General features: G+C 36.6%; 1 protein-coding gene across 1 annotated transcript; it reads right to left on the bottom strand.

Annotated features, from left to right (window-relative positions):
* Positions 1 to 3762: 3762 nt before the first annotated feature.
* On the bottom strand, positions 3763 to 4725 carry LOC142850809 (olfactory receptor 52Z1P-like). Its single transcript, XM_075974715.1, has one exon. The coding sequence runs from the start codon at positions 4723 to 4725 to the stop codon at positions 3763 to 3765; it is 963 nt and encodes a 320-aa protein (XP_075830830.1).
* Between the last annotated feature and the right edge of the window lie 10449 nt (positions 4726 to 15174).

The raw sequence follows: 15174 nt of genomic DNA, 5'->3' as shown, positions 1-15174 counted from the left end.
TCTCCTTTTCCATTCTCAGTCAAAAGGCATTTAGGTTGTTTCCAGGTTCTGCCTATGACAAACAATGCTGCTATGAACATAGTTGAGTACATGTCCTTGTGGCACGATTGAGTATTCTTTGGATATATACCCAAAAATGGTATTACTGGGACTTGAGGAAGGTTGTTTCCTAATATTCTGAGAAATCACCACACATCCCAAGGGTTGTGGCTGCTTGCATTCTGACCAGCAATACAATAACCTCTCCAGCATAAGTAGTCATTAGTGTTTTTGATCTTGGCCATTCTTACAGGTGTAAGATAGAATCTCAGAGTTGTTTTGATTTGATTTGCATTTCTCTGATGACTAAGGATGTTGAACATTTCCTTAAGTGTCTTTCAGCCATTTTATATTCACCTGTTGAGAGTTCTCTGTTTAGGTCTCTACTCCATTTTTTTTTTATTGGATTACTTGTTCTTTTGAAAAATCAAGTCCAAATGAATCAAAGACCTCAACATAAAGGCAGTCACACTGAACCTTGTAGAAGAGAAAGTGGGAAATGCACTTGAACCCATTGGCACAGTAGACCATTTCATGCTGGCTTCTTAAAGTTTACGTTTTTCAACTTTGAATAAAAGAAAGCCAATGAACAACACAAAACTACAGAGCACACACAAGCATGCATACACACACACACACACACACACAGAGAGAGAGAGAGAGAGAGAGAGAGAGAGAGAGAGAGAGAGAGAGAGAGAGACTGAATTCTCTTTGTCTGGGTTCCTACTGAACCATTCAGACATTAACTCTCAAGCCCCTTCTTCCTCTGGGATCAAGATCACCCATTTGATGACTAAGGATGTTGAACAATTCCCTAAGTGTCTTTCTGCCATTTTATATTCATCTTTTGAAAGTTCTCTGTTTAGGTCTGTACTCCATTTTTTAGATTGGATTATGTGCTGTTTTGATGACCAATTTCTTGAGTTCTTTGTATATTTTGGAGATCAGACCTCTGTCTGAAGTGGGATTAGTGAAGATCTTTTCCCATTCCGTAGGCTGTCGTTTTGTCTTAATGACCATGTCCTTTGCTTTACAGAAGCTTTTCAGTTTCAGGAGGTCCCATTTATTAATTGTTTCTCTCAGTGTCTATACTGCCGGGATTATATTTAGGAAGTGGTTTCCTGTGCCAATGCATTCAAGTGTACTTCCCACTTTCTCTTCTATAAGGTTCAGTGTGGCTGCCTTTATGTTGATGTCTTTGATCCATTTGTACCTGAGTTGTGTGCTTGGTGATAGATATGGGTCTACTTTCATTCTTCTACATGTTGATATCCAGTTATGCCAGCATCATTTATTAAATGTTTTCTTTTTTTATTTGATATTTTATGCATCTTTGTCAAAAATCAGGTTTCGAAGGTGTGTGGATTAATATCCGGGTGTCAAACATTCTTAGTCATTAGAGAAATGCAAATCAAAACAACTCTGAGATTCTATCTTACACCTTTAAGAATGGCCAATATCAAAAACACTAGTGACAACATATGCTGGAGAGGTTGTGGAGTAAAGGGAACACTTCTGCATTGCTGGTGGGAATGCAAGCTGATACAACCCCTTTGAATGTCAGTGTGGTGATTTCTCAGAATATTAGGAAACAACCTTCCTCAAGTCCCAGTAATACCATTTTTGGGTGTATGTCCAAAGGATGCTCAATCACACCACAAGAACATGTGCTCAACTATGTTCATAGAAGCACTGTTTGTCATAGGCAGAACCTGGAAACCACTTAAATGCCCTTTGACCGAAGAATGGAAAAGGAAAATGTGGTACATTTAAACAATGGAGTACTACACAGCAGAAAAAAAATAATGACATCTTGAATTTTGTTGGAAAATGGACGGATCTAGAAAACATCATTTTGAGTGAGGTAACCCAGACCCAGAAAGACAATTATCACATGTACTCACTCATAAGTGGTTTTTAAACATAAAGTAAAAAACAAACAAATAAAAAACAAAAAACAGCCCATAAATCACAATCTCAAAGAACTTGCACAACAATGAAGACCCTAAAAAGACATTCATAGATCTAATCTACATGTGAAGTAGAAAAAGACAAGATCTCCTGAGTAAATTTGGAGCACGGGGACCTTGGAGTACAGTTGAAGGTGCGAGGAGAGGCAGGGAGTCAAGTAGAGAAAAATGTAGAGAACAATAAAAATAATAAATAAAAAAGAATTTGTGCAAAAAAAAGATCACTCATTTGTTCTGACTTGTCATTGCAATTGTTTTGAACGTAGCTAGTTAGTTGTTAAAAACGTTTGTTGCTGAAACCTGTTTTTGGAAACAACTTTTCATTTATAAACAAGATTTGTTTTTATTTTTATCTATATGGATGTATGTACATATCCCATATGTATGTGCATACAGGTGAGGCTAGCAGAGGGAGCTGAAATCCTCAGAGTTACAATTTTTTACCATCCAACATGTGCACTGAGAACCCAACTCCAGCCTTCAGCAAGAATAGAAAGTGCTCTCCACCTCTGAAACGTATTCTAGCCTCTGTGTGTATACCTGAGACTGAATTAACATGGGTATTCGAGAGCAAACTGAAAACAAAAACCTAAGTGTTAGGGAAACATGTAGGCCAAAACTGATCAATTGCTATGTAAAACTAAGACAGTCATTGTAAGGATGTTTTCTCACTTTTACTGTGAGTATTAGAACAAAATTTAAGTTGTATCTCCCAAATAAGGCATTTCTGTTGATATACTATTTCAGTGTTTTTCACTAATACCTCAGTTTATAATGGGTAACACATGGCATGATGTCACACACTATATTCTAAAAACAAGGAATTTCTTATGCTAAAGCTTCATACTAGAATGTCATGACAAATATATTATCCTTGCTTGATCTGAAAATTTACTTGATGGAACTGATGGCAATTATCTATGAAATTAATTTCGAATACATCAAACATATGATATTAAAATAATTTTGACTTTAAAAATTTGTTTTTACTGAAATCAAATATAAAAATATACAAGTACATTATTTGACAGGTTGAATGACTGGAAGCAAATGTCATTGTGGGCTATGCTAAATAAATTAAGCATTTCTCAATGTATGTGCTTTGCATTTTAGAATAATAGAGAAACTAAGAGAAGATAACCCACACACATAACAATTAAATAATATGAGGGCCAGGCGGTGGTGGCGCATGCCTTTAATCCCAGCACTTGCGAGTCAGAGGCAGGAGGATATCTGTGAGTTCGAGGCCAGCCTGATCTACAAGAGCTAGTTCCAGGACAGGCTCCAAAGCTATAGAAAAACCCTGCCTCGATAAACCAAAAAAAAAAAAAAGTTAAATAATTTGAACAATTTTATGGAGGAAAATGTATTAGATATAAATAGATATGATAAAAGTTGTTTTGATTTTATAATATAAATTGTGGATAATTTATCAAGCTATTAATTACTTGGTTAGTATTATATACAACAGATAATAATAATACTAACTTGAATCAAAAACACATGATCTTTAGGAAGTTAACATTGTCTTTTGTTTTACTAAAAATTGTAATTCTTTTTTTGTTTGTTTGTTTTTCAAGACAGGGTTTCTCTGTAGCTCTGAATAGATGGCTCAGTCATTAAGGTTAGGCTCAAATCACAAAATAAAAACTGTTACTTTAATGCTGCCAAAATATTTCTAATATATTTTCAGATACCCTAAAATCCTATAGTTCTGTGGGAAAACTAAAAAATTAAGCTGCATGCTTTTATGTCAACAAAGTGCTTTGTTAAAATAAAGGACCTGAACAATTCTATCCTTAATATGTTTGGTCTTCACTCCATAAATAATGGGGTTGAGGGAGGGCGGGAGTACCACGTAGAGGTTTGCAAGAAGGATGTGAACATGCAGTGGTATGCTGTGACCTCCAAAACGGTGAGCAAGAGAAGAAAAGAAAACTGGCGTATAAAACAATAGGATAACACAGACATGGGAGCCACACGTACTCAGAGCCTTGAGTCGGGCATCCCGAGAAGGAATTCTAAACACAGCTCGAAGGATGAGGACATATGAGACAATGATAAGCAGCACATCTAGGCATATGGAAAATAGAGCCACAACCATCCCATAGTAAATATTGACCTTGATGCTGCCACAGGCCAACCTGGCAATGCCCATGTGTTCACAGTAGGAGTGTCGAATGATGTTCCTCCCACAGTAAGTGAGCCGATAAACAAGGAAGATCAGGGGGAAGCAGATGAAGAAGCTTCGAGTCACGGATGCAATGCCCATTCTGTTGATGACAGATGAGGTTAGGATGTTGGTGTATCTTAGTGGATAGCAGATAGCCACATAACGGTCAAAAGCCATGGAGAGCAATATACCAGACTCTGTCACAAAGATGAAGTGAAGAAAAAACATCTGGGACACACAGCTAGCAAAAGAAATGCCCCCAGCCTGAAACCAGAAGATTGCTAATACCTTTGGAATAGTTACTGTGGACAGGAAGACGTCTGCCAGGGCCAACATCGAAAGGAAAATGTACATGGGTTCATGAAGACTACGCTCAGTGGAGATCAGCATTATTAGGAATATATTGCCTATAACAGCTACTATGTACATTGAACAGATGGGGATGGAGAGCCAAATGTGTGCATCTTCTAGTCCTGGGATCCCAATCAGGGTGTACCAGATGTCTCTGAGATTAGTGTGATTTAACGAGATTGAAGATGTCATCTTTTCCTCTGCTGTTTGATACTGGAGGTAGTGATGGAAATAAATCATTAACCATGGTTAATTTTGGCTTAATTTATTGAGAAAATAATTTAGAAATTACTTGAAAAAGAACTGTCAAAAAAGAAAACTAATAAAAATGGAAATGATTTTTAAATATTTTATAACTAACAGATAATAAAATAGGAACATTTTATGACCAAAAAATAAACTAAAGTTTTATAATATTTATATTACTGGCAATGGTAAAATCTGCATTTGTAGAAAACTTACATGTAAATAACACAGATTCTAGAAACTGTACTCAACACTTTATGAAAATGAGAGTCTCTGAAAGGCTTGTACCTGATTGATGTTTTCTAGTGATTCATCACATTTCTCTTTTCTGGAATTTTGAAAAGTAGTCAGGACACTACTATCATGGTCATTGGGAAGATGAGCTTGAGACTGGTGCCTTAGAGCATCTGGCTATCCTGACACCCTAAGTCGTGTCCTTTTGGATATGAAGACTACTGAGTCAATGACAGCCAACCTCCACATTTTAATATGAAACATTTCATTAAGGAATTGCTCTTCATTTTCTTTAGCAATTTGCTAGTAATGAAAACCAAGACTATAGGTACACTCACTGTGTGCAATGCTGCATTAGCATAGGATTGTGATATGATTTCACTATTGTGGATTTGTTCTCAGGGTTGCAATCCGCGTGTTTCTGGTAAACACCCACTAATCCTATCCTAACCTTACACTTTGTTTTCTCTCTTGCAAGTGTCATATTAGTACCAGATATCCCTCATAAGCTGTTTTTAATCTCCTTTGTGCATTCTAGTATGTGTTTTTATTTTACTGTTAATTTAAAAATTTTACTTAATGTTATATTTCCTTGCTATTAGTATTATTAGCACCATCATTACTCAATGTGTCTTCAGTACTGCTGTGTTGAATTGGAGCTGAAATAAAACTATTCAAGCCATCGTGAATAAAATGTAAAAGAATTAATGAGGCATAAGTCATCTTATGTCAAAAAGCATTGATAATGTGAGGTTTTAAAGAACAGAGAGTTGTCAAACAAGAGACTTGAAGAGCATCATCATTCACGTATAGAAAAGCAGAACTGGACAGAATCAAAGGATCTTGGCAAATTTCATTTTTCATGATTTGGGCCAGAAAAATGAGTTATTTGTTATTTTGCAGGAACAATGGTGAACAGACAATTATAGAATTAAAATTATATAATGGTAAGAGAAATTCAACAAAAGTGGGTTTTTATGTCTAGATCAAGACAAAACAAAATCCAGAAAGCAAAGGACCATAGAGAAGATTTTTAAAAACTTCATATTACATCTAGATCTTTTAAAAAAACAAAAGCAAATGTTAGATTCAAAAAAGTTTGAAAATAATATGGCTTCTAAAAGAGATAAAATAGATTTTAAAAAGTGTTGTACAGTATAAAATATATATTAATAAATTTTTATCTATTAGTAGTAAAAGATCTAGAATACATAATACAGAAGTTTGTGTTTTCTAAGGTAATGTCTTGCTTTAGACCCAAGACTACCTTGAAGTGGCTTTTCAAATGCTGAGATTATGGAGTTTGCAAGCATGCACAGTCTGAGAAGGAATTTTTAAAAGTATAACTAAGGACCTTTTAACAGAAGGAGAGATTGTACAGCTTCATCTAAGTGTCAGCAGATTACCTGCTTGAATGATTGCACCCTTCAGGATGCAGGAACAGTCCAGTATAGTGATAATGGCTCTCTTCCCAGAAAAAGCACATCTTCCTACATTTAAAGTTTATGGCAGGTGGACTAGCAAACGACTCTGCAAGATGGTGCAATACATGTGAGCAAGCAGGTTTGCCTAGAGCACACTTTGTTCCTGTTCACATGATAAAAGTCAGATATATTATTCTTGGTCTCAATTCTTATAATCTGTTCTTTCTATGATCCACAGCTAAGATTCTGTGGTCATACTGTCATGGCTTGTCTTCACCCTAGCAATTTACATTTGAAGTATTAAATTTCTATGAATCTGTATTCATATGTATCTCAAGGGGAAAAAGACATTTTAATCATAGAGAATGGCTTAGACAACCTTGGTTATTAAAGAAGCAGAGATGACGTGATACAGTGCTTAATTTCGGCTTCGTTCCTCACCTCAGTCACTGCACCCTAAAAATCACTAATAAACTAACATTCAAATCATATCATTTTCTCTGTAATAATTTGTGCTTAGCCTGATCAAGAAAATGTTTCACAACAAATTTGGGACTAAGTTCATCAGCAACCAGGCAAGAGAAGGCGTAAGTAAATAACTGTTAGCAAGACTGTTATTCTCTGTTGTCTATTGTACATGAATTTATTACTTAAATATGAATAAAGTTCACTCTTATTCTTCTAATTACATCAATTATGTGATGTATATTTTACATCAATTCTAAGATCTTCATTTCTGTTTTACATATTACTTTGATTTAAACTTTTATAAAAACTCTACACTATCTTTAAATATTGCATTACCGGGGGATTTTTTAATGAAGGACAATGTACCATGAGAAATTCTTGCAATCACAGCTCTTGCTTTCCTCGCCCACTACATCAAGGCTCCTTATGTGTTTTTCTTTCATTTCTGCCAAAACAAAGTGAGGGAAACTCCTGTTGTGCTTCATTTCTAAGGTGGATTCCAAATGAGAAAGTTGAAAGGAAAAAAGAACCTACAACATTGTCAGGTATCTTTCCTCATTTGTAGGTTACCTTCCAGGGTCTGAGTACTGATAAATGGATGATTGATAGGTAATCATATGCTTGATTTTTGTATGTTTATCTTCATATTGGAAACTGCACATCATTCATATTCTGAGCTAATTCTTCCTCATTAAAGTTATCCATTTAGAATGATATAAAACACTTTTCGAGGAAACTTTGATTGGATCAAAGAGTATTGTTTCAATATGTTCAACTACAACTATTGATAGCTCATGTTATTTCAATAACTGAAGATAGAGTTACTTCCCCAACCTTCAGTCAACTAAAACAGCAGGCATGATATGGCAGACCCATAACCTCTCCCATCTGAATTAGGATGCACTCTGTCTGAAATAAACAATCAGAAGCTATCCTCTGAAGGCAGCAAACAACTCTCAAGTATGGAATACACTATGTTGTTACCTCCTCTAGGCTGCAGCTCTGGTCTCCCAGATGTTCTGTGAGATTGGTTTTCTCTCCTTGGTCCAGGGCCTGGTCATACAGCTTTTACAATCCCAAGAGAGTCAAGACTCAGTGGAGTTGAGGAATACAAGAAAGTATATACAGTCCCACGAGTACTTCAATTAAAGCAAAATAATCAAGCAAATGAACAAACTAACGGAAAACTAAAGGCACATTGAGTTATAAATAGTGTGAGAAGAACATTATTCTGAAACAACATGGACAGACTAACAAAAGCTCTATCAAAGGCAACAACCCACACTATGGCTGCTTTAAATGAAAATACTAAGAAAGATCAGATAACGTTGCCGCAGCCACTTATAAAATGTGTGATTTTTTTTGTGAGAATGTGCTCATTTTATTGTGTTAGAAATCTACAGCATACTGACTTTCAGCCTTATGAAAGACTTAATATACCACTGAGGTGAAAATATTGTATAATGTATCGTCATCTGCCTCCTTTGTTGTGTAAGAGTCAATCTGAGGGTTTGTTGCCTAAAGGCAAGTGCTGTGCCACCAGGTACACAAATATTCATCATCCATGAATTTTGAAGATTCTTTCTTCTATTAAATCTGATTCAACTATCTCTCTCTCTCTCTCTCTATATATATATATATATATATACATATATATATATGTATATATATATATGCCTACCTAATGGTTTTCCTGTTCATAATTTAGTTTAAGAACAGATATGTAGGAAAAAAACATACACTATCCATTTGAATGCTCTTAGCACATCTTAGTTTAAAATATATTTCCATATATCAGTTATTTAAACTCATAAAATAACCAGTGTTATATTTTTATACAAAATAGGTAATGGTATTAGAAATTCATGGCACATGATTCACCTGAACATATAGCAAGTAAGCAGACTGAAAACTATGCTCATCACTTTGTTGAATAGTATTTGGACAAGGCAGCACTAGAATCTGTCATAATTTAGAGTGATGAATAAAATAGAAATTAGTTCTTTAGTATAGCAATTAAGCCACTTATTTGACATTTGAAAGTGTTCAGTATATTATTTCCTCTATTTGAGACTTATTCATACATTATTATATGAATTATGATTGATGAATTTTACTTATGATAGATGATGAAGAGACATCAGAATATCATGCATGATGGAGAATCACGAATAAAAGTATATCCTTCAGGGTTATTTAACCTTACGATTGTATAATGCCAATGTATATTTTTTCCATATACCAAGATCAAATACAGATGCCTGAAATGTGCTTGAATTTTTTTCTCCATGGAGAATGAGATAGAGTGAGATTTTGGAAAGCTATATAGTTGATTTAGGTATGGAGAAATATTAGAATCTCGATGTCTTATTTTGTTTAATCTGTGAGTTGAAGACCCTCTTTTGTTTGCATTTAAGTTGCACACAGTAAGAATGAAGTATAAAGCACAACAGTGTGTCACCCAGGTATGACCCAGGTTCTCACAATGATTTTACCTAAATCTGAAAATCCAAGAAGAAGAATATTTAAAAAAAACGTCAGCATGATGGACTTCTGAAGTAAACAAGATACTAAAAAACATGATTTAAATTTCATAGATAGTTTTCTTTATGGTAATAGATATGCTACTCTGTAGTAGAACAGTGTAGGTTTGGTTTCTTAGGAAATGCTATATGACATTTACACTAAAGCAGAATCCAATGGCTATAGGAGAGAAATGCCAAGATAAAGGTGAAGAATTCTAGAGCCAAGACATAACAGCTGCAAAGATGACTGACATAGTTCTTTACTAATGCCTTAATGCAATCCCACATAATAAATAAAAATTCAAAGATCCAAGGTTAAAAGAAAGTCAATGGCAGTATCTTATATATTATGATTGGGCAGAAACCATAACACAGAAATTCAGCGTTGGTTTGTTTTGTGATTCATGGAACAAAAATGTAGTCAGAAGTATTTTGTCTTCATCCTCACATTCAGTAAAATGAAAGCTTTATGAGAAAATCCAAAGACTGAATAAATAGCCCTTAATACATTCATAGAAAGGCAGCATAAAATTATGAGCATCTTAATACACTGAGAAAATTGATTTAGCTCGAAAAGAGAGATTATTTAAGGAAAATGACAACTCATACTTCTTGCATGCATGGACAAGGATAAACTCAATTTTCAGGGAAACCCAATTCTGCAAAGATTAACATTTCAACATTATGATTTAACTTTAGCTCATAACAAGTTCACTGTGTGTTGTGTCCAGAAAGGCTAGGAACACTGCACAGAGCATGGCGAGTTCACTGCGTGCTGTGCCCAGGAAAGATCAGAGCACTGCACACAACATTATAAGTTTACTGCATGCTGTGCCCAGGAATGCTCAGAGCACTGCACACAACATTATGAGTTTACTGCATGCTGTGCCCAGGAATGCTCAGAGCACTGCACAGGAAATGGTGAGTTCACTGCGTGCTGTGCCCAGGAATGCTCAGAGCACTGCACAGGAAATGGTGAGTTTACTGCATGCTGTGCCCAGGAATGCTCAGAGCACTGCACAGGAAATGGTGAGTTCACTGCGCGCTGTGCCCAGGAATGCTCAAAGCACTGCACACAACATTATGAGTTTACTGTGTGCTGTGCCCTGGGATGCTCAGAGCACTGCACAGGAAATGGTGAGTTTACTGCATGCTGTGCCCAGGAATGCTCAGAGCACTGCACAGGAAATGGTGAGTTTACTGTGTGCTGTGCCCAGGAATGCTCAGAGCACTGCACAGGAAATGGTGAGTTTACTGTGTGCTGTGCCCAGGAATGCTCAGAGCACTGCACAGGAAATGGTGAGTTTACTGTGTGCTGTGCCCAGGAATGCTCAGAGCACTGCACAGGAAATGGTGAGTTTACTGTGTGCTGTGCCCAGGAAAGATCAGAACACTGCACACAACATTATGAGTTTACTGCATGCTGTGCCCAGGAATGCTCAGAGCACTGCACAGGAAATGGCGAGTTTACTGTGTGCTGTGTCCAGGAATGCTCAGAGCACTGCACACGACATTATGAGTTTACTGCATGCTGTGCCCAGGAATGCTCAGAGCACTGCACAGGAAATGGTGAGTTTACTGTGTGCTGTGTCCAGGAATGCTCAGAGCACTGCACACAACATTATGAGTTTACTGTGTGCTGTGCCCAGGAATGCTCAGAGCACTGCACAGGAAATGGCGAGTTTACTGTGTGCTGTGCCCTGGGATGCTCAGAGCACTGCACAGGAAATGGTGAGTTTACTATGTGTTGTGCCCTGGGATGCTCAAAGCACTGCACAGGAAATGGTGAGTTTACTGTGTGCTGTGCCCTGGGATGCTCAGAGCACTGCATACAGATTGATGAGTATGCCCTGTGCTATAGACTTTGTTTTGTTGTTTACCTCTAATAAATGAACATAAATCACTACCCCAGATTCTAATGAAAATTTATGCTCAGTGGGAGTTCTGAGCAACTCTAATTTAATGAGCTCATTCTTACTTAAGTCACATTTTTTTTTGTTAGTAGGAATCAAATTATTACAGTATCTACTAACTTAGCTTTCTCTACTTTTAATGCATAGCTTAGGAATGTCAAATTCTTCATCTCTGGGCCCTGGAAGCCGTTCTTGATGAAGGGCTGAATAGAGCCTCTGACACAGCTCTCCAGTGATACCCCAGGACTTATCAGTGAATACAGAATGTGTTCAGTAGTAGCTTTATTACAACTATGTGTAGAGGGGCTGAACATAAGACATAGCTTTTTGTAGTAATAAGGGTGGCGGCGGGGCTATGTCCCCAAAACCCCAGCCACCTGCCCCGCTCGGCTAGCTTATGCCCCGAAATAATTACACAGACACTGTATTCATTTAAACACTGCTCTGGCCCATTCCTATCTAGCCTCTTCTAGGCTAATTCTCACATCCCGGTCTTACCGGGAAGATTCTAGCCTAAGTCCATCCTGGGTCGGAGCTGGGGCATGGTGTGCGTCTTCCCTGGAGCAGGTAGCATGGCGTCTCTCCTGGGTCTGCACAAGGGTGTTACCATTGTAATAAAGAATCAGAACATTGAGCAAATGGTCAACTTTGTCTATCTGGGAGGAGACCTCAGTTCAAAGGAGGAAATCAGACATCTCAGACATCAAAAGGTGGATAGGGATAATAAAGGCTGCATTCCATGCACTAAGAAAGACACAAGAAACATGACAACAGAACTACAAGTACAGGAGACACCTGTCTTGAGCTCCCTTCTTTACAGCTCCAAAACATGGACAATGAAACGCTCCTAAGATAAAAGGCTGAATGTGTTTGAGATGGCACATCTCTGGATGATTCTAAGTGTCACACGAAGGGTAGACCATACAACCATGACATTAAGAAACATCTCCATCTATAGAAGGACGTAAACTACTGGGTATGGCAATGGTGCTTGAGATACTTGGGCCATGTTATGAGAATGAATGACAGCAGATCCCCAAAGATAGCACTGCTTGGAGAAGTGTAAGGGATAAGATGGAGCAGAAGGCCCAAGGAACACTGGTAGACAGAATAAAGGAAGACTATGTAACCTTGGGTATGACAATAACACAAGCGTCTAGGACTGCCCTTGCTTGGAACAACCACAATAAATGGTCTGCCTATGTATGCTTAAGCATTACTGGGGCATTGATGATGATGATGATGATGATGATGATGGTGGTGGTGGTGGTGGTGGTGGTGGTGGTGGTGTAGAGGGTACCCTTTGGATTCTTCTCAGTCCAGATTACAGAATGCTGAATTCAGTCTTAAACACTGAAATGTTGCCAACTTGTACTGTTTACTTTACTCCTTAAATTTCTTATTTTTATTCTGATGTTGAGATTAAAACAACTAGATTTGAGCCAGGCGATGGTGGTGCATGCCTTTAATCCCAGCACTTATGAGGCAGAGGCAGGCAGATCTCTGTGAGCCCAAGGCCAGCATGATCTATCAGAGTTAGTTCTAGGACAGCCAGAATGTTAAACAGAGAAATCCTGTCTTGAAAAAAAACCAAAGAAAATAAAAAATAAAAAACAATGAAGTAAACAAGCCACCCCACTCCAAAAAATAAAATAAAATAAAAAATAAATAAACACCAAGTAGAATTGGCCATTAAAATACTTCATTTATATCTTTTAAGGTTTATTATGTATAACCAGAGAATAACTAATTAAATTACTTCTATAAGAGACTCACTTTTTCTATAAACTTTATTTCATTCCCTGTGGATTATAAAATGTTTCAGTTTGGCTGAGAAAAACTAAGTTATTCAGGTCATGTTGAGCTCTGGAATTTTTTCTTCTCATATGGTGGGGACTTGGTGTCCTGGCCCTATTGCTCACAGACATACAAGAATTAGCATCCTGAGAACTGGGGTAATGCACAGATTCCTCTTTTGGAACAGCCTGTTTCCTCCATTCTTACATCCTCAATGTTTAGGTATTTTTAAATTCTCAGCAGTGATAGAGATGACTATAGAACTTTTATTCTCTCTAGTTTTTATCAACCCCAAGGAATTCTTAATAGATATTAGCTTTATTGACACACTTCAGTAGGCACACAGCATTTGATTTGTAGAGTTAGGGAAATGTTTTGAAAGTATATCTCCTGAACTCTGAAAAATATACATTGCGATTTAATAATTCTATAGATATGTATACAGTTTTCTCCTCCATGGCTATCAGTTACCTGGTGATAGATATTGGCAAACAGCCATCACCATACCCTTCTCTTTTCATTCTTCTGCAAAATGGAAGTCTTTCTTCCTTTTTCCCCTTCCTTCCTTCCTTTCTTCCTTCCTTTCTTCCTTCCTTCCATCCTTTCTTTCTTTGTTTCTTTCTTTTTCTTTTTTTTTTAAGACAGGGTTTCTCTGTAGCTTTGGAGTCCATCCTGGAACTAGCTCTTCTAGATCAGGCTAAATTTGAACTCACAGAGATCAACCAGCCTCTACCTCCCAAGTGCTGGGATTAGAGGCATGTGCCACCACTGTCTGGCACAAAATGGAAGTCTTACAAGACTCCTGTAAGTAATAAAAAACTATAACCAAAAAGTTAAACACACGTTCAAGATACAATGAAAGTAAGGAAATCTGAATTATCCATAACTTATTGGGTAATTGGATATTTGATAAAGAGTGTATATTACAACAATTGTATTTAACTTATACTATATGTAGGAAAACATGTATATGGTTTGACCATATACGTATACATGACCATGAAATAATGCAATACTAGTGTAATATATCTTTCTTATAAAAGAGAAAATTGGTAGAGTATTAAGTTTTAAATTTATCTTAGCTAAAATCTTTCCTTAAACATTTCTACAATATAAGTGACAATTTATTCTCCTTTAATTTTGTGAAAATACAATTTATATGGATCTATATGTGCTTAAGTTGGTGCATTCTTGTACTTGAGATTCTATAATATGTATCATTTTACATTACCTCATTTCTCTGTAAAAAAAAATTGACACTTCATTTCCATAGAATTGCTTAGGAGCAACTCCTGTGTCAATCCAATATATTACTGTTTTAAGAAATATCTTAGAACACAGACCCAGGGTATTCATGATATTTCTTTAGTTTATCCTCGCTTTCAGTGCTGTGAGCATCCACACCAAAGAGTTACATGTGTGTTGGGGTAAATATTTGAGATCACTCTCTATTTATTGACCTAAGTTTGTTATGTGCTCTGATGTCCTATTATCGCATTTACTTTCTGAGGAAAACTTGTAACCACTGTTATTAACAAAATATGCACAATGGTGTGAATTCTGTAGTTCACTCTGACATAATGGCCACGAGGGAAACTGGAGTTTTGTTTTTTCATTTGAAGAAGGAAATAATTTTGATTAATGTCAATAGTTTAATTAACACATACATTAATAAGGTTGTATTCTCTCTATTGGAAACTCCTGTTCTTATTCTCAAATATTCAATGTTACAGGTTCTATGATTGCCTGAGAAAGGAAGAGAAACAAAGGTTTCATTCTGTCTGGAAACTTTAGTATTTGTGAGATACTGACTAGTTTTTCAAATGATAACAAAATTAAACATAGATTAGTTTTATTTCATGTTTGGTACTTTTGAAGCTAAGATATTCATGATCCCATGAAGAGTAATAGTCATGACCGAAACCGAGCATCTGACCCTAGTCTTGAAGTCAGAGTGTAAAACTCAGTGACTAAGCCACACTGCTAATATGGTACTTAAACATTCTGTGAAATATTGTATTATTATATTTCCCA

Source organism: Microtus pennsylvanicus, chromosome 5 (assembly GCF_037038515.1).
Source record: "Microtus pennsylvanicus isolate mMicPen1 chromosome 5, mMicPen1.hap1, whole genome shotgun sequence".
Classification (NCBI taxonomy): Eukaryota; Metazoa; Chordata; class Mammalia; order Rodentia; family Cricetidae; genus Microtus; species Microtus pennsylvanicus.
The sequence above is the reverse complement of the archived record's forward strand: the minus strand, read 5'-3'. Positions and strand labels throughout refer to the sequence as shown.